The sequence below is a fragment of the Myotis myotis genome, unplaced genomic scaffold, assembly GCF_014108235.1.
Source record: "Myotis myotis isolate mMyoMyo1 unplaced genomic scaffold, mMyoMyo1.p scaffold_m19_p_5, whole genome shotgun sequence".
Lineage (NCBI taxonomy): Eukaryota > Metazoa > Chordata > Mammalia > Chiroptera > Vespertilionidae > Myotis > Myotis myotis.
Genome location: NW_023416357.1, coordinates 102,153,401 through 102,173,233, shown reverse-complemented (window position 1 = coordinate 102,173,233; position 19,833 = coordinate 102,153,401). Strand labels below are relative to the sequence as shown.

Genomic DNA, 19,833 nt, shown 5'->3' with positions numbered 1-19,833 from the left:
TAGGCGCCCCCTCCCCACGTGCGGGCCGCGGGGGTCAGGCCGGGCCTACGCGAACACCCCGCTGCCCCAGCGCCGGGAACTGGGGACGCAGGGGGAGATGGACCTTAAGCCCCGATACGGCGGCGGCGCTGCTGGGCTGAGGCTGGGAGAGGCTTCCAGAGGCTGCGGGACCCAGGCGGGGGAGTAACTCGGTGGCAGTGGGCGGGCGGGTACCCGGGCACAGACCCAGGCACGGAGAGACCAGAGCACCAGCTGTGCCATGGGAGTCGGCGCGCCAGAGGCTGTCAAACATTTCTGGCCCGTGGTTCCCGTGGGAGGTGTCGAGGGATTGTGAAGAGGAATCTCCCAATAATGAATTCAGTGTCAGGGAACCTGCACCACCCACCCCCGCTCCGCCCTGCACCCTCCACCTTCTTCCCTTGAATTCCCTGGCTCCACAAACAACACTGGGCAATAGCTCCTCCCTCCCAAGACTCCATCTGAACCCCAACCCCAGTGAAGCACCCCAAACTAGGGTGCAGCCCCACCTATTGCCAAGGGGTCCTCAATCCCCCATCTCCAGTACCAACAGGGTCACAGGCCTGCCCAGCACCAATCTGAGCCCCCACAAAGCCTGTGTACCCTCCAGACTCTGGCAGCCCTAGACAGGGACTGCTTGACAGATGCTGACACCCCCACATGACACACACACACACACACACACACACACTCACACACACTCACACAGGTCTCACCCTTCTGACCTCCTGAGCCTCAGTCCCTCACCTTGTAATGGCTGCAGCACTGCGGAGATAACAGGCTTGACGGCTGTCTCCTGGCTCAGGCTGTTTCCTCACTTGCAGGGAGGGCAAGATCATTACCCCATGGGGCAAGGCTGTTTGGTGAGAGTTTGCACATATAATGGCCTGATGCCCCTCTTCCTATAGCCCAGACCATCAAGCACCTCCAGAAGGAAGGTGACCAGCAGCTGGTCATTTCCCCTCTCCAGTGGGTTCTCCCATGAAGTTTAGGGAGCAAGTCTGGATCTGGTCTGTCAGAGGGGTCGCTAAATGCAAGGGCCCTGTCTCCCATCCTTTATGGTGACTAATTCCTAGGCACCTGCTGAGTGAGGTGCTAGTCACTTCAGAGATAAGCTTGTGCCCATTTTACAGGTAAAGAAACTGAAGCTCAGAGAAGCCAAGCGACTCACCTATGGTCCCAGAGCCTCGAGGCCATGAGTTTTTGCTTAGAACCCAGTTAGTCTCAGCTGCACTGTCCCAGTTCTGCCTCTTATTGTTTTGGGGTTTGGGGTTTTTTTGTCACTCTGTCTTTCCAAGTCTTAGCTTCCCCTCCATAAAATGTGGTAAGAATGATATTCCCACCCTGGCTGGTGTGGCTTAGTTGGTTGGGCATCGTTCCGTGCACTGAAGAGTCTCCGGTTTGATTCCCAGTCAGGACACTTGCCTGAGTTGTGGGCTCGATTCCCAGTAGGGGACTTGCAGGAGACAACCAATTGATGTTTCGCTGTCACATGAATGTTTCTTTCTCCCTCTCCCTTCCTCTCTCTAAAAATCAATTTTTTTAAAAAAGAATATCTACTTTAGGTTATTTGAGGATACATTATGATGCAATCAATAAAGCACTTTGCAGTAGAACTTATTAAGTGCTCAACAAATGGCTGCTGTGAATATTGTGATATTCTTGTGTTTCCCTACCTGGGCTATCTGAGAAGCAATTGGATTTTATTCATCTTTGTAACTGCAGACCCTATCAGTGTAGCACACAGGAAACACTACAAAAAAGTAAAAAGATAGCAATCATCCTTACTATTATTTCTATGTTTTGGCTGGCTAAGGTAAACCACTCTGGCCTGAGCCTAACATTTGCAGGGCCTGGGGCCAGAGTACAAACAGACGCCCACACAGTAAATGTCTAAATATTTCAATGTTATAAATCGTGCTAATAACCTGTTAAATAAAATATGTCCTATCATCCTACTTTGACAAATAGACCTTCATCATGACCTGCAAGGCCAAATTCCAATTTAGAATTCTGATTCCTCTGGGTAATGAACTGGCCCCTGCCTGCAGCTGCTGCATTTCTGTTCCTTGCCCAGCTCCAGCTCCATCTATACCCTTAGTCACACCTCACACCTAGGGGTGGGCACCTTGCTGTGTAGTCCACCTTCAGGAGGACAGACCTGGGAAGAGGGTTGTCTAGCTTCTCCTAGCTTCAACCTGCTCAGTGAGGCTAATGCCCTAGGAAGGGCCAGGAAGTCCTGGATCTACGGCTGCCTAGCTCCTTGTACAAGTTCCTGATGCCCAGCTGCCTCATCTGTAAAATGGGCCAGTAAGTCCGCCTGTAGCCCAGGGCTGACGGGAAGATCCATAGGAAAACAGAAATGTGTATTTTCCTGGAATCCCCCAACCCCAGGGACGGGGGCCACAGAGCAGACCAGCTGATCCAGCGGAGGGATTAGGATGCAGAAGTGTGGGACTTGGGCAGCCCTCCAGGAAGCCAGCCTCCAACCTCATGCCTGGGAGGAGGGGCTGCTGAGCCAGCAGAATTGCTGAGGCTCAGCCTGGAGCAGAGCTGGCGGCCACTTCACTGCAGCCTGGGCTGGCCCCCTTCCCACTGCACAACAGCCTCCAGCGGCAGGCCCAGCCCTTGCTTCTGCCCACCAGCTATATGCCTGCACGGGCACTCCCTAGGGCCCGTGGAGCCCTAGTACCCTGCTCCTTATATATAAAGTGGGGATGACATGATGAATGTACTCTCCCCATGGGCTGCTGGGAGCATGCATGCAGTATATGTTAGCTGCCATGGTTTCTATCATTCTCCGATACTTGATACATAAGAGGGGATTCACATCCATGCGTCCTGTCCAGCAGAGACGCTGGAGCTGCTCGGGCTGGGCATGGAGAATGGCCTGGTCTGCCAGTTGCCCCGAGGCATGGAGCACGTGCAACTGCCACACTCCACCCAGAGCCCCCACACAAAAGCAAATAGCTCGAGCCTGTCTCCTGAGCCCAAAGTGGAACGCCATAGGCACCCGGCCAAGGCTTCCAACCTCCCGTCAGCCCCTTCCCTCTGTCCTGCTTTCAGGTTCCTTTGCCGCCTTGCTCGGGATACCCTTCAAATGTTGGGGCTCATAGCCCTCTTCCTTTTTCAGCCTTTGGGGCCTGCATATTCGTCTGCCTCTGAGCCTGGTGCAGCTGCCCTGCAGAAGGAGGATAGCTCCTGTACTTACAGAGGAAAATGGGGAGGACGTACGAAATGCAGGGGGCTGCCCAGAGAGTAGTGACCTTAGCCAGAAGCGGGGAGACCAGAGGAGGGCTGAGCCCAGCAGGATGGGTTCTATCGTGTTCTAGCTGTGTGCCCTTAGACACATGACTCTACATCTCTGAGCCTCAGTATTCTTGTTTCCAAAATGGGGTGGTTTCTCCTTGGCAGAGCCATTGTGACAACCTGATGCATAATGTGGTTAAAATGCTCAGCACGGTTTGGTGGGTCTTAAAAAGTTAGAGTCACCACGTGACCCAGCAATTCTACTCCTAGGTATATGAGAAATGAAAACATGTACTCAAAAAGATACTTGTATAGCCTGGCTGTGTGGCTCAGTGGTTGAGTGTCAACCTATGAACCAAGAGGTCATGGTTCCATTCCCAGTCAGGGCACATGCCCGGGTTGCGGGCTCGATCCCCAGTGTGGGGTGTGCAGGAGGCAGCCGATCAATGATCCTCTCTCATCATTGATGTTTCTCTCTCTCTCTCTCTCTCTCTCTCTCTCTCTCTCTCTCTCTCCATTCCTCTCTGAAATCAATAAAAATACATTTTTTAAAAAGATACTTGTACAGGAATTTTCATAGCAGCATCATTCAAAATAACCAAAAAGTAGAAACAAATTAAGTTGAATTAATAAATAAAATGTGGTCTAGCTACACAATGGAAAATTACTTGGCTATAAAAAGGAAAAAAGTACTGCCCAGGCAGCGTGGCTCAGTGGTTGAGCCTCAACCTATGAACCAGGAGGTCATGGTTCGATTCCCGGTCAGAGCACATGCAGGCTCAATCCCCAGTGTGGGGTGTGCAGAAGGCAACTGATCAATAATTCTCTCTCATCATGGGTGTCTCTCTCTCTCTCTCTCTCTCTCTCTCTCTCTCTCTCTCTCTCCCTTCCTCTCTAAAATCAATACAAAAAAGTTTTTTTAAAAAAGGAAAGAAGTACTAATACTTGTTAATAACTGGATGAAACTTGAGAACATGAAAGAAGCCAGACACAAAAAGCCATATATTGTATAATCCCATTTATATGAAATATCCATACAAGCCAATATTCTTTTTTTTTTAAATATATTTTATTGATTTTTTACAGAGAGGAAGGGAGAGAGATAGAGAGTTAGAAACATCGATGAGAGAGAAACATCGATCAGCTGCCTCCTGCACATCTCCCACTGGGGATATGCCCGCAACCCAGGTACATGCCCTTGACTGGAATCGAACCTGGGACCCTTCAGTCCGCAGGCCGACGCTCTATCCACTGAGCCAAACCGGTTTCGGCAAGCCAATATTCTTGATGAACACAGATGCAAAAATTTTCAACAAAATACTAGCAAACTGGATTCAACAATACATTAAAAGGATTACACACCATGACATAGTGGGATCCATTCCAGGGATGCAAGGATGGTTTAATATCTGTAAATCAATCAATGTGATACATCACAGTAACAAAATTAAGGATAAAAATCATATATCATCTCAATAGATTCAGAAAAAGCATTTCACACAATTAAACATCCCTTTATGATAAAAAGTCAACAGAGCGGTTATAGAAGAAACATATCTCAACATGATAAAGGCTGTATATGATAAACCCACACCTAACATCATACTTACTGGCGAAAACTGAACGCTTTTCCGGTAAGATCAGAAACAAGGCAAAGATCTCCATTATTACCACTTCTATTCAACACAGTATTGGCGCCACAGCCACAGCAATTAGAGAAAAGGCATTCAAAATGGAAAGGAAGAAATAAAACTCTCATTTATAGATAACATGACGTGATATATATAAAACCCTAAAGACTTCCCCAAGAAACTATTAGAATAAATAAATTCAGTAAAGTTGTAGGATAATCAATATGTAGAAATCTGTTGCATTTCTATACACCAATAATGAGTGATCAGAAAAAGAAAACAATTCCATTTACAACTGCATCGAAAAGTATAAAATACCTAGGAATAAACTTAAGCCAGGAGGTGAAAGGACATGTACTCTGAAAACTATTAAGACATTTAACCCTGTTTGGGGTCAGCATCCGGGAGGCAGTGGGGAGACGGATGGGAGGCATGAGGGCCACCTACGTGGGCGCTGGGTGTGGGGTTCAGTCCTCGACGGGTCTCCCAACCATGCCCACTCGGTCACCCTCACAGGGTCCCTGGGGCAGCCCCTCCATGGGAATGGCTTGCTGCTCAGCCTCACCTTCCAGGTCCTGGCTCTGAAGCCCTGGGCACAGCCCAGCAGGACTCAGTGATTGCGGAAAAAGTGCAATAAAATGTGAAATGTGGGCCCTGCAAAAAAAAAAAAAAAAAATGACATTTAAAAAAGGCATTAAAGCCCTAACCAGTTTGGCTCAGTGGATAGAGCATCGGCCTGCGGACTGAAAGGTCCCAGGTTCAATTCCGGTCAAGGGCATGTACCTTGGCTGCAGGCAACATCCCCAGGAGGGGGTGTACAGGAGGCAGCTGATCGATGTTTCTCTCTCATTGATGTTTCTAACTCTCTATCCCTCTCCCTTCCTCTCTGTAAAAAAAATCAATAAAATATATTTTAAAAAAGGGCATTGAAGAAGATACAAATAAATGGAAAGCTATACCTAGCTCATGAATTGAAAGGATTGATTGTTAAAATGTCCTCACTATCTATATACAGATGATACAGATTCAATGCAATCCCTATTAAAATACCAATGGCATTTTTCTCAGAATTAGAATAACTCATTCTAAAAGTTAAATGGAACCACAAAAGGCCCAGAATAGGCAAAGAAATCTTGGGGAAAAACAAAGTGGAAGCAATCACACTCCCTGATTTCAAACTATACTACAAAGTTACAATAATCAAAACAGTGTGATACTAGCATGAAAACAAATATACAGATCAATAGAATGGAGTAGAGATCCCCAAAATAAATCTTCTCTTATATGGTCAATTAATCTACGACAAAGAAAGCAAGGATACTCAATGCAGTAAAGACAGTCTTTTCAATAAGTAGTGTTGAGAAAACTGTACAGATACATGCAAAAAAAAAAAAAAGAAAAAAAAAGAAACTGGACTACTTTCTTACACCTTATCTATCTAATCTATCTATCTATCTATCTATAGATAGATATCTATATATCTATATCTATATATCTTACCTAATAATAGACAAACATGTAAATTGACCATACCTTCACTACACTAACCAGCCAATGAGAGAGTATGCAAATTAACCTAACAAAGATGGTGGTTAATTTGCATATGTAGGCTCCAAGCGGTGGAGCGAAGCCTGACAGCCCCGGGGCCGGTGGAGCAGCAAAAGCCTCACGGCTGTGGGGTCGGCTCCAGCTGGAGCCTGGCCAGAGCGAAGGCCTGGGTGCCGGGTGCCGGAGGAAAACCAGTGCCAGCAGCCAGGGAAAAGGAAGGCCTATTGCACAAATCTCTTTGTGCAACAGGCCTCTAGTGTATATATAAAAGTCTAAGCGACTGAACGACAGAACGACCCAATGATCAGTCAACCAGTCGCTATGATGCACACTGACCACCAGGGGGAAGATGATCAATGCAGGAGCTGTCCCCTGGGGGTCTGTGTGCTCCCACAGCCAGCCAACTTCCTGCCGTCCCTCTTCTTGGGCGGCCAGCCAACCTCCCACAGTCCCTCCCCCCAGCCGGCTGGCCCCCCCATCAGCCCTGATCAAGAAGGCCAGCTAACCAACCTCCTGCAGTTCTTTCCCCAGCTGGCCAGCCCTGATCGCCCCAATAGGGACTGGGCGAGACAACCCCGGCCCCAGTCGCCAGCCAGGCCAAGGGACCCCACCCATGCACAAATTCGTGCACCGGGCCTCTAGTATAAAATAAACTCAAAATGGATTAAAGACTTAAATGTAAGACCTGAAACCAAAATCTCCTAGAACAGTGGTTCTCCACTTTGGCTGCATATTAAAATCACCTGGGAATCTTTTTAAAATCCTGATTTCTGGGCCTCATCCTCCGGAAATTCTGTGTCTTTGTTATGGGGTGGGGCCACAACATTAGTAACCAAGAAACAGAATTTCCGGAGGATGAGGCCCAGAAATCAGGATTTTAAAAAGATTCCCAGGTGATTCTAATGTGCAGCCAAGGTTGAGAACCACTGTCCTAGAAGGAAACATAGGCAGTAATCTCTTGAACATTACTCTTTTTAAAAATATATATATATTTTTTATTGATTTCAGAGAGAAAGGGAGAAAGAGAAATAGAAACATCAATGATGAGAATCATTGACCGGCTATCTCCTGCATGCCCTCTAATGGGGATCAAGCCCACAACCCAGGCATGTGCCTGACTGGGAATCGAATCGTGACCTCCGGGTTCATAGGTTGACGCTCAACCACCCAGCCACACCGGCTGGGCTGGACATCACTCTTAGCAGTATCTTTTTGGATATGTCTCTTCAAACAAGGGGGAAAAAGAGAAAAAAGGGATTACATCACACTAAGAAGTTTTTGCACAGTGAAGGAAACCATCAATAAAATGAAAAGATAATCTACTGAATGGCAGGAGATACTCACAAATGACACATCTCACAAAAGGTTAATATCCAAAATATATAAGGCACTCATACAACTTAACACCAAAAAAATCCAATTTAAAAAATGGGCAGAGGTGGGTGAACAAAGTAAAAGGATTAAAAAGTACAAATTGGGCCCTAGTCAGTTGGTTCAGTGGGTAGAGCGTGGGCCCTCAGACTGAAGTCTCCCAGGTTCAAGTCCAGCAAGGGCACATACCTTGGTTGCAGGCTCAATCCCTGGCCCTTATCAGGGTGCATGCAGGAGGGAACCAATCGATGTTTTTCTCTCTGTCTCTCCCCATCCCTTCCACTCTCTCTAAAAAAAAGAGTCAAGGGAAAAATATCCTCAGGTGAGGATTAAGAACAGCAACAAAAACAACAATAAAAACAACAACAAAAGCAACAAAAATAAACTACAGTTACAAAATAGTCACAGGGATATAAAAGTACAGCATACGTAATATAGTCAATAATGTTGTAATAGCTATGTATGGTACCAGGTGGGAACTTGAAATATTGGGGTGATACTTTATGAAGTATATGGCTGTTTAATCACTATGCTGAACACCTGAAACTAATCTATATAATAAAAGCCCAAGCGACCGTTCTGGTGGAATGGACAGAACAACCGGTCACTCACTATGATGTGCACTGACCACCAGGGGGCAGACGCTCAACACAGGAGCTGCCCCCTGGTGGTCAGTGTGCTCCCATGGTGGTCAGCTGGGCTCATGGCTGGTGAGCACAGTGGCGGCGGCGAGAGCCTCTCCCGCCTCCACGGCAGCACTAAGGAGCAGCGAGCAGGCAGGCGGTAAGGAGCGAGGGTCCCGGACTGCGAGAGGGTACAGGCCGGGCTGAGGGACGCCCCCCTCCCCCAGTGCATGAATTTCATGCACGGGGCCTCTAGTACAAAATAATATTGAATGTCAACTTTAATGGAAAAATAAAAATTTTAAAAAATGGGCAGAGGACCTGAATAAACATTTCTCACAAACAGAACATACAGATGGCCAACAGATATATGAAAAGATGCTCAACATCACTAATGATCAGGGAAATTAAAATCAAAACCACAATGAGATATCACCTCACACCTATCACAATGGCTATCATCAATAAACAACAAATGTTGGTGAGCATGTGGAAAAAGGGAACCCACATATACTGCTGATGGGACTGTAAACTAGTACAGCCACTATGGAAAACAGTATGGAGATCCCTCAAAAAATTAAAAATAGAGGTGCCATACAATCCAGCAAATCCACTTCTGGGTATTTATCTGAAGAAAACAAAAACACTAATTTGAAAGATATATGCACCCCTATGTTCACTGCAGCATTACTAGTAATAGCCAACGTATGGAAGTAACATAGATGTCCACCAATAGAGAAATGGATAATGAAGATCTGGTATATATACATAATGGAATATTATTCAGCCATAAAAACTATGAGATCTTGCCATTTGCAATAACATGGTTGGACCTAGAGGGCATTATGCTAAGTGAAATAAATCAGACAAAGAAAGATAAATACCCTATGATTTCACTTACATGTTGAACCTAAAAACAAAACAAATGAATAAACAAAACAGAAGCACACTGGGAACAAGCTGATGCTTAAAGGGGAGAGGCGGAGAAATGGAAATGAAAAATTTAAAAATAAAAAAGAAATATCCAGAATAGGCAAGTCCATAGAGACAGAAAGTAGATTGATTGGTAGTTGCCAAGAGCTGGGGGAGTTGAGGGGGGTGGGGGTGGGGAATGATGAGTGATTGCATAATTGGATATGTGGTTTTCTTTTGGGGTGATGAAAATATTCTGGAACTAGATAGAAGTGGTAGTTGCACACCTTTTTAATGTACTAAATGTCACAAATTTTGAAAAAAGTTAATTTCATATTATGTGAATCTCACCTCAATTAAAACAAAAACAGCATAATGCCTCACACAGAATAAGCCCTCAAAATGCTATGAAAGGTGCTGAAAACCAGGAGTTCAATAGGTAAAGAGGTGGAGGGGAAAGCATCCTAGGTGTGGGGAAAGGTTCAGAAGGGAGTGTGTGGTGGCAAACCATCTGCTCTGGCCAGAAGGAGCATAGAGCAAGTGGCTTATGGAGCTGAGAGGGGGAGAAAGCTGTGGGGTCTGTAGAGGCCAGGCCCAGGAGTCTGGAGGGTGACGGGAAATTCCTGAAGGCTCTTAACAGGGCTCAGACTTGGGTTTTTAAGAGACGGTTTTGCAATGTGTAGGATAGCTTGAAGGGGGGCCCGAGTGGTGTGGGAAGGCAGGCCAGAATGTTGTGGGAGAGTGGGTAGTGGATGCACCTGGATCATAACTAGTTGTAACACCCAGGTAGCCACTGCTCACAGAGGAGTAGGTCCATAGTGAATTGTCTTGGCTGTGAAAAGTAGAGATGTCCGTGGGGCCTTCCAGGGAGTGTCTCACGGGGTGCTAGACCTGAGCTGGAGACCCGGGAGGAGGGATGGTGGTACTAGAAGCCCTGGAGACCCCGGGACAGGGTGGTGTGCAGAGACAAGAACTCTGGAAGGCATCAGCCTTAGGGACAGAGAAAGAGACTGAGTGCCTGGACAAGAAGCTGGGCAACAGGAGCTTTTCCGGAGCAGTGCTGTCAACTACTGTGCAAACGTGTCAAGATCCAGAAAGAAAAGTATCGACTGGGTTTGGCAGCATGAGAAGGGCAGTGACCTTGTGACATTTTAACTGGATCGCTGGGAATAAAAGTCCTGACAGCAAGAGGAGTGGGAAGCGAGAATGTGGAACCAGCAAGGCACTGAAGACAGCTCTTTGAAGGAGAGAGTGCTGGCTGGAAGTAGAGTTTTGGGTTGTTTTATGGACGTTAAAGTCTGGGGAGAAGGAAGAAGGGGAGGTGGGGAAGGTACAGGAAGGAAGGTTCTTGGGGCCCAGAGCCTGGGTGGATGGGCTGGAGGATGCGGCCTTGGTACAAGGGCCAGATGAGGAAGGGGGTGGAGGTGCAGCTGCGTTTTGAGCCTGGTGGGCACAAACAGTGGGAGAGCCTGTCTTAAGGGCTGTTTTTCTGTGAAAAGGGGTGAGACCACGTGCCTGGAGTGTGTGTGTGTGTGTGGGGGGGGGGGGGGGAATGGAAAATAAAAGTATGAGGGACCCCAGTTTTGGAGGGATCACTGGGCTGAGTTAGGGGAATGGAGGATGGAGCTACAAAGCCCTGTAAGTGCCCGGACTAGGGTTGCCAGATTTAGCGAATAAAACTACAGGACGCCTAGTGACATCTGAATTTTGGTAAGCAACGAATAACTTTTTAGTTTATCTCATGCAATATTTGGGACTTTTTTTTTTTTAAGTTATTGCTGCTCATCTGAAATTCACATGTCACTAAGCGTCCCGTAATTTACCTGGGAATCCTACCCCGGCATGGCGAGTAGGGGGTGGAAGGGACTGCGCGACCCGGCCTCGGGGCCCGAGCACGGAAAACGAGTGCCACAAGGCTGGGGTGCTCGAGTGAGAAGGCTGAGGCCACTACTTCGTCCACCTACCCCTCGCCGCCAGCCAGCACCGAGACCTCCGCTGGTTCTCCCAGGGAGGGACTGGCTCCGCAGCAGCAGAACTTTGGTCTCGTCCCACCCACCCCCGCACGGCCGTGGTGTCGCCCTAGCGGCCCATCGATAACTCTACGCTCGGCCTCAGGCTCTATCGACTCACTCCTGCCCCACTCGCCGTCCTGGACTGCGGCGGAGCGCCGAGGCGCCTGTACGGGATTGGGGTCGCGGCACGAGGGCTAGGAAGCAGCTACTGTGTGGCCCGGAGAGCGCGCCCGGAGGAAGCTGGCCCAGTGGGACGGAGCCCGGCCGGCCGGCAGAGAGCCAGGGAGCGCCAGGACCCCGCCACCGAGGGCCCCTCACATCAGGTCTAGCCGCTGGCCTGCTACGCATGCGCAGTCGCAGCACTCGGCTTTCCCGTCGGCCCGCCTGCTGCCTTGCGCACGCGCGACCCATCCCTGCGGCAGAGTGGCGTCGGGCGAACTGCCCCCTGCGGGTGGCGGCGTCCGCGGCGTGTCTGTGGGGCCGGCGCGGGAGCGCGCCGTAGAGCTGGGAGGCTGCCCCTTGCCGGTTGCCGGGCGTGTCCCTAAACCTCTCTGTGCCTCAGTTTTTCCATCTTTAAAATGGGAATGATGTCTATATCTCTCCGAGTGGACCTATACTCTGTTTAGGACAGCGATTTTCAGCCAGAGTGCCGCAAGAATTTTTAAAACATGCAATTCCCATTTAGTCCGGGACACTGACCTCTTTTTCCTTAGATTGTCAAATTTAAAAATGACAACAGCCAACACAACAGTAGGCCTTCAGTGTGAATGAATCAGAATTATAACTTTTTGTGTGTGTGTCAGATCAACAAAAATATTTTTTGGTGTGCCGCAGAATTTTAGTATTTAGTTTATGTGTGCCATGAGCTGTAAAAGATTGAAAATCGCTGGTTTAGGACATACAGGGTTATACTCATCTTTCTATTTTCCAGATCCTCTGACCTTTGATCCCTGCTGAGTCTTCCAAGCAGCCACAACATGAACACATCCCCAGGCACTGTGGGCAGTGATCCGGTCATCTTGGCTACTGCGGGCTATGACCACACCGTGCGGTTTTGGCAGGCCCACAGCGGGATCTGCACTCGCACGGTGCAGCACCAGGACTCTGTATCCTCTGCTGGGAAGGTGGGGAGGGTGGTGCTGGACAGGACTCCTGGTGGGGATAGCAGCCTGGGGTGGGGAGAATACAGCAGCAGCTGAGCCAGATGGTGGAGGCCTTGAGGGCTCCGGACTCCAGGGCTCTGCTGGTCATCGTCCTTAGCATACATAGCAGGTGAATGCACTGGAAATCACGCCTGACCGCAGTATGATTGCTGCTGCAGGTACCTGTACCCTCAACCTGACCCCTAACCTCTTGGTGGTTTGATCTAGGCACAGCCAAACCTCAGTTTGGTCTATGCCCACAGGTTACCAGCACATCCGCATGTATGATCTCAACTCCAATAACCCCAACCCCATCATCAGCTATGACGGGGTCAATAAAAACATCGCGTCTGTGGGCTTCCACGAGGATGGCCGCTGGATGTACACGGGTGGGGAGGACTGCACTGCCCGGATCTGGGACCTCAGGTGTGGATGCCAGGCAGGAGGGCCAGCTGCCTGGATATGTAGTGGTTCTGGGTGTATGGCAATGAGGGTCAAACTGGAGAGTGACTTAGGTCGGGTTCCCTCTCAGCAGAAGCCGAGACAGGGTTTGCTATGTGGGTGATTTATTGAGAGCAATGAGGAAAGCAGGTTAGAGAAGAGATAAAGCCACACAAAGATGAGTCCAGTCTCAACCTGTCCCACAGGGAACTCTGGAGAATAAATTGCATCAAAGAGCAAGTCCTGCCTTGAGGCAGGGGACTGGCCTTTATGTCCCTTTTGAGTCAATCATTGGCTTCAGACTGCCCCTGGTGAGTGTGAGCCTCCTAAGTATTTCCTGTGGGGTAGCTCTTCTCAGCAGAGGGCCAGGATAAATGGCCAGGGAAAGGGCATCTGGGTGGGGCACCAACAGCATCTCCTACAGTATTTGTCTCCCACCCCAAAGGTCCCGCAACCTGCAGTGTCAGCGGATCTTCCAGGTGAACGCACCCATTAACTGTGTGTGCCTGCACCCCAACCAGGTGAGGGGTATGCACAGGTCTGGGCACCCTGGGGCTTTGGGGGACAGGGGTCCTGCCTTATCTCACCTCCCTTGCACCCCAGGCAGAACTCATTGTGGGTGACCAGAGCGGCGCTATCCACATCTGGGACTTAAAAACTGACCACAATGAGCAGTTGATCCCTGAGCCTGAGGTCTCCATCACATCTGCCCACATTGATCCAGATGCCAGCTACATGGCAGCAGTAAACAGCACTGTGAGTCCTGGGGTGGGTGCAGTGGGGGAGACCAACTCAGCACCCAGCCCCTTATCTCCTTTATTCCCTGCAGGTGTCTCCCTTACCCCACAGTTCTGCTTTCCCCTCCTGTACTCCAGCTCCAACCCAGTCACCAAAGTCAAGAAGCCACCTCTCGTTTCCTGCTGTAGCCCCAACAGTTCCCATCTCCTGAGTCTCTTACTGTCCCACTTACCCCATTTCCTGACCCAAGTTTCCCTTGCCTCCCCTTCTCTGTGGCCTCCCTCTGACCCCCCTCACCCCGATCCATTCTCTTTCTGCCACCAGGGCATTCTTCAGTAGAACCAGCCTGATCCCTTTGTTCCCTGAATAAATCCCATGACGACCCTGGCTACTTATCAGGGCCTCAAGATACTGTAGGTGCCCTCCTCTCATCTCATTTTTTTTTTCATCCTCACCCAAGGAATGAGGATATTTTTTCCATTGATTTTAGAAAGTAGAAGGCAGGGAGGATGTGGTGGGGGGAGGGATTGGAGGGAAGAGGAGAGAGAAACATGATGTGACAGAGACACATTAGCTGGTTGCCTCCCACACTTACCCTGACTGGGGGCGGGGATCAGACCTCCAACCTAGGTGTGTGCCCTTGAACCAGAGTTGAACCTGTGACCTTTCAGGATGCAGGCCAATGCTCTAACCATTGGCCCATCTCATTCTTCACATTCTGATTGGCCAGCAGCATCAGGAAGGCTAGATATAGCCTCTTGCTCTCAGCCCACCAGGTATAGCCCTTCATTGGGGCCAGGCCTCCAGGTGCTCTCTGCAGGCAGGACTTGATGTGCCTGCAACATGTCCCTGGCCCCCAGACCCCCTGTGCACAGCCATGGTGTTGGATGGCAGCCCCTGGATCTGGGTCTACCTGCTAGGGCATCCATCCCCATGTGTCAGACTGGAGGTTCTGGTCCCCTCATGACTTTCCTCCTGCCCCGCAGGGGAACTGCTATGTCTGGAATCTGACGGGGGGCATTGGCGATGAGGTGACACAACTCATCCCCAAGACCAAGATCCCAGCACACACCCGCTACGCCCTGCAGTGCCGCTTCAGCCCAGACTCCACGTGTGTGCAGGGCCCGGGGACCAGGAGTTCTCCATGGCTATGGGGAGGAAGGGACCTGACTGGGTTGGGGGCTTGATGGATCTGGGACTGCTTGGTGGATGGCAAGGGGATGCAAGGTTGGAGTGACTGCTGATGACACACCCACCATGCTCATACCCACCCCTAGGCTCCTTGCCACCTGCTCAGCTGACCAGACGTGCAAGATTTGGAGGACGTCCAACTTCTCCCTGATGACGGAGCTAAGCATCAAGAGCAGCAACCCCGGAGAGTCATCGCGAGGCTGGATGTGGGGCTGCGCCTTCTCTGGGGACTCCCAGTACATTGTCACGGGTGAGTCCCACCTACTCTGCCTCCCTGCCTTGCTAGCCCAGTGGTGCTTGCTGCGGCTTCCCTGCTACCTGGGAGCCAGCCTCCAGTGTGGGGCCGAATCCTGAGCTGATACCCATGTCCTCCCTCCCCATAGCTTCCTCTGACAACCTGGCCCGGCTTTGGTGTGTGGAGACGGGAGAGATCAAGAGAGAATACGGCGGCCACCAGAAAGCCGTGGTCTGCTTGGCCTTCAATGACAGTGTGCTGGGCTAGCCTGTGCCCCCCTGGGATTGCAGGCAGCCACCAGGCAGCACTGGCTGATGTGATTGTTCAGCTGCCATGTCAGAGCGGACCCTTCCTCGGGCTAGCCTCTACCAGCTTAGGCTAGCTGGACCTGACTGACTGCCCTGGCCCCCTTGGCCAGCCTAGATGGGCCAAGCTGGTCTGCTGAGGGCTCTCTTAGTCCCTGGTTGCTTATCTGGATGTGACAGGGCTCAGGAGGCTGACCCAAGCAGCCTGGCTGCTGCCCACCCCCAAGCCAGTGCTTTCCCCCCTCCCCACCCTTTACATGTCCCGAGACCACAGAAAACACCATCACGGCCAGGTGGAGGGGTTTATTAGCCCCTGCTGGTGGCTGCCTTCCATGGCACTGATAGGGCCGTCCAGCTGGCTGGCTGGTGGGGCTGGTTGGGCTGGGGGTTCAGTCTGGGAGGTAATAAAAGCAGACTGACACACAGATGTTGCTTGGGAAGCAGATGTCGATGCATAGATAGATCAGCCGCTGCCTCCGGGGCCCTGTGGGGAAGGGCCTTAATGAACCCCAAAAGAGTTCCTCTCCCTCTCCCAGAATGTCCATGGGAGCCCAGGCCTCTCCCCATAGCTGCCCCGACTCACCCTCTGCTCGACGGGCCCAGTAAATGGGGATCTTTGAGCAAAAGTGCCGCACTGAAGCCCCCACTTGGGCAGGGTCCACCTCATGGCTCCCAAGCACTGCCAGCAGCTCCTGAGCATAGTGGGTCTCCTGGCTGGGGCTGTTAGACCCCTGGGTCTGCAGAGAAGGCTCCGGTGGGCCTTGGGCCAGGGATACTTGCACTGCCTTTGGCTGGGCAGGGCCCATGAATCTCTGGACATGCCAGCACTGTGCCAGCCACGCCCTCAGTTCTTGTCAGCAGTCTCAGCAAAGGGAAGATAGAGCTTCTGTTCCCCTGAAACCAGAGCCCCAGCCCACCCCGGGCCCAGGCGGTACACAGGACCCTTTGTCTGGCCCATGGCCTGGAAAGCCTGACCATGCGAGTATGGAGGCTGCTCACCTTTGAGGTGTTCACCAGCAGCTGCAGGGTCTTGCGATCTCTGGGCTCCATTGGGTGGAGGAAGCAGGCCCGGTGCTCTGCAGGTCGGTAACAGACACAGTCCTGGGGAGGCAGGCAGGTAAGGAAAGTCCATCTGACCACCTTTAGGCAGTGACCCCCTCCCCCTCCCCACCAGTCAACTCACGCTCTGCCCATCGAACAGCACCGCCCAGCTGTGGTTACTCTGAGTCGGGGTTACCCTGATGGTTGCCACATTCCCGGCCACGTCCACCTGGGCAGTTTGGTTGAACTGGTACACCCTGGGGCTCGGGAGGGTCAGACGGAGCATCTGTAGCAGTGGCTGGGTGGGAAGCCAGAGCTCAGCTGGGCAGGCTAGGGCTGCCCTCACCCTCTTTCCCCAGCCCTTCTTCCAGGCTTCTGACCCCTCCACTCCTTTGTCCTCCCCCTGTAAGCTCAGCTCTAAACCCTGGATTCACTGGAGGGCTGGATGTGCTGGCCTTTCCTCCCCCTTCCTAGTGTGCATGCCTGCCCAGGTCCTGAGGAGGCTCACCTTGGGAGGGCTGTGAGCAAAGCCAAAAAGCCCTCCAGTTACAGCCCCAGCAGTGGCCAATGCCAGCAACAGCAGCAGCAGCCCCAGGGCTCTCCAGCCCCCATGGCAGGGTCTGGTCTTCACCTGAGGGCACACTGCAGTCAGTGGGGCTTGGAGCAGACTGGCTCAGGGAAGATAGGGGTTGAGGAAGTGTGGGTGATGGGTGTTGCCCTCTTGTCCCCTGCTCAGGGCATGCCCTGGGTCTTTGTCCCAGGAGAGGGCACTGGGTGATGGGAGGCACTCACCCTGATAGGCCCAGGCCTAGGATCCTCTGCACAGCAGCTCCCCTGCTCCATGATGCAGCCCTGGTGACAATGCACTGATTGTCTGCCACTCCTTGGAGTCAGCCAGGAAAACCTCAGGAGCCTCTGATAAGCCAAACAACCGTCCTGGCCCCCTCCCCTCCTGCCTCCTCCCCAGCCTAGCTACCTGAGCCAAGACAGCCCTCTCCCCTCCACCTGGGGGAGGGGGATGAGCTTGTCACCGTGCCTGGCTCTCCTCACACCTGGCCTGTACTAACCTGAGAGCACAAACCTGGTAGGGCATGAGAGCATGGCCATTGTGGAAATCAAGACCTGCTGAATAGCAGGCAGGGCAGCCCAGGCCTGGCAAGAGCAGCTTTGTCTTGTTGGGGGCAGATTAACTTTTCCTAAAGAGGCCTGTTACTAGTCTCCTGGGTTACCTCCAGACTCCTAGGGCTGGGCACAAGGCCTGGCACATAGCAAACCATCAATAAATGCCTATGTTATGAAAGGTTGGTATTTTGCACTGCCACCCTACTTCCCTCCCCATAAACCCCAGCCACTTCCCAACCCCTGCAATTTTGGGTTGGGTAGCATCCCAGAGAATGTGCCTCACACCAGGATGGCTTCCAGGAAGCTCTGCTGCAGAAAAGGTAGCCTACTCGAACCTCCTTTGCACCCTGAGATGGTTAGGTCAGCCTTGTGTCCACCAGCCTCTGCCCTGACCAGCATAGCTTTTCTCTAACTGTGCTATGGCCCTGGCTCCTAGCTTGCATTTCCAGTCACCTAACACTGGATTGCAACAGGAAGGACTCCCCAGGCAGCTTTCACAACATGGGTGCCCTTACCAGGAGCCCTTTCCTACTCTGGTTTTGCTTTGTGCTTCATTTTTCCTGGATCTTCAGAACCTGTCCTGTTATGAACCTGGGGTTGTTTCCAGCTCTGGAATTGAAGATCCTTCAACTAAGTCCTCCCGCCCCATACCCACATGAAGGCTAGACAGCTGCAGCCTGTGTGTGAAGGCTGCTGTCAAGACGAGAACAAGGAACGCTAGTCAGCATGGGTTTGAGAGTTTAATGTGCATTTGAGTTCACACAGTGCAATAAGGGCAGAGATGGGGCGCAGAAGAGGAAGGTGTCGCTGGCTGCCACACCTGCTGTGTGCTCCTGGTGTGGGTGACAACGCCCTGATAGGCCTGCTCAATATCCAGACCCACCTTGAGCCGACCTTGCAGAGCCAACGTCAGCACCACCAACCTCACAGGCACCGGCTGCCCTGCTGTTGTTGGCAGAGTCCAACCCCCAGACACTCCAAGCCTGGGAGAGCTAAAGGCTCAGGACACCCTTCACTACTGGGAACTCTTAGAGAAAGGAGTAAAAGAGTGTAACTCTGGGATTAGGAGAGAAGCCACAGGTTGTAGGCAGACACCACTGGGTGCAGAGCAAGGCCCCGGGAAGGAGTCGGCCCAAAGGAACAGCTTCCCAGGCTCTACCCTACAAGTGCAGCTGGAAAGTCTGCTTATCAGGCCTGTTCCCAAAGGTCAGCAACTTAGGGAACAGGCAGAAAAGGCCAGGGCTCCCTACCAAGAACCCGTGGCTAGCCGGTGAACCCTGCCAGTCCTCCAGCTGGCCACTGACCAAGGACTTCAGAGCCGAGATATTTGGCCTCATGGACCATTGGCATCTAACCCCCACACAACCAAAAGTATGGGAGGACAGGAAGAGGCTGGATGCTTTGTAGGAACCATTTTCCTGTTCTTGGGGACACTTCTTTCTTCTCCCACCCAGAGGGCACCCTGGATAACAGGCATTCCTTGGCCTGCATATGACTTTAGCCCTGCTGCTCATTGCGGGGCCTGGAGATTTCTTCGGTGGGATTTGCCCTACAAGACTGAGCACAGCTGTTAACATGCTTATGATTCAATTCCACCCCTTGACAAAGTTGTTCAAAAGTTTAAAAAAATAATTTTTTTATAACAATGCTACTCTGAGCTCCCTACACAGCAGGCCAAAGTTCAGCAAAGGCACCCATGTCCTTCTGGCTACTCAGCCAACAATATGCTCACTCCATGTCACTTGGGTTTAAATGCACATTTGAGAAAGCTGTGGTTTAGCTGGGGTGAGTTTACAGAGCTGCACGACCATGTACGAGGAGCAGCAGCCCTGAGCATCTGAAACACAACACTCAATATGGCAGAGTGGTAAGGAAATGTGGAGTGGTGGTGGTGAGGACAGCTCTCCACACCCCAAAGACAGGGAGACACTACCAGAGGACCACCCCATCCTCCACCCTACCATGCAGGTGAGGAGCTGGAATACAGCAGCAAGCTCCTCTGCTGATGACCCCACCCATGGGGCCTTGGGTTGGTTTGTACATTTCTCCTGATAGTCAAAATAATCAGTCCCTTCTCCCCTTTGCCCTACAAGAGGACTTGATCCCTGAATAAAAATTTCAATAAAATATGTGACACCCCTAGACCTACCTCAGTCCCATCAGCAGGCCCTTAGGTTATCTGAATTCCAGACAGATGTGAAGCCTGCTCTTGCCAATGGCAACCAAAGCCCAGAACTCCCACAATGCCCTCCAA

The 19,833-nt window shown here is 51.2% G+C and overlaps 2 protein-coding genes across 4 annotated transcripts; one reads left to right on the top strand and one right to left on the bottom strand.

The window, feature by feature from the left end:
* Positions 1-11,479: 11,479 nt before the first annotated feature.
* Positions 11,480-15,841, top strand: MLST8 (MTOR associated protein, LST8 homolog). Of its 3 annotated transcripts, none has more exons than XM_036309033.1 (9): positions 11,480-11,687; positions 12,296-12,470; positions 12,637-12,685; positions 12,770-12,932; positions 13,393-13,468; positions 13,551-13,703; positions 14,672-14,796; positions 14,963-15,126; positions 15,260-15,841. In XM_036309033.1, exons 2-9 carry the CDS (start codon positions 12,342-12,344, stop codon positions 15,376-15,378), a joined length of 978 nt encoding a protein of 325 aa, XP_036164926.1. In that variant the 5' UTR covers positions 11,480-11,687; positions 12,296-12,341; the 3' UTR covers positions 15,379-15,841. The 3 variants fall into 3 exon arrangements, with proteins under 3 accessions (XP_036164926.1, XP_036164924.1, XP_036164927.1); XM_036309031.1 differs by having other exon boundaries at positions 12,634-12,685; XM_036309034.1 differs by lacking the exons at positions 11,480-11,687; positions 12,637-12,685 and having other exon boundaries at positions 12,362-12,488.
* BRICD5 (BRICHOS domain containing 5) lies at positions 15,775-17,300 on the bottom strand. Its single transcript, XM_036309036.1, has 6 exons — positions 17,250-17,300; positions 16,966-17,088; positions 16,600-16,755; positions 16,416-16,517; positions 16,000-16,153; positions 15,775-15,900 (listed from the first exon to the last, which is right to left on the bottom strand). Exons 1-6 carry the CDS (start codon positions 17,298-17,300, stop codon positions 15,806-15,808), a joined length of 681 nt encoding a protein of 226 aa, XP_036164929.1. The 3' UTR covers positions 15,775-15,805.
* Between the last annotated feature and the right edge of the window lie 2,533 nt (positions 17,301-19,833).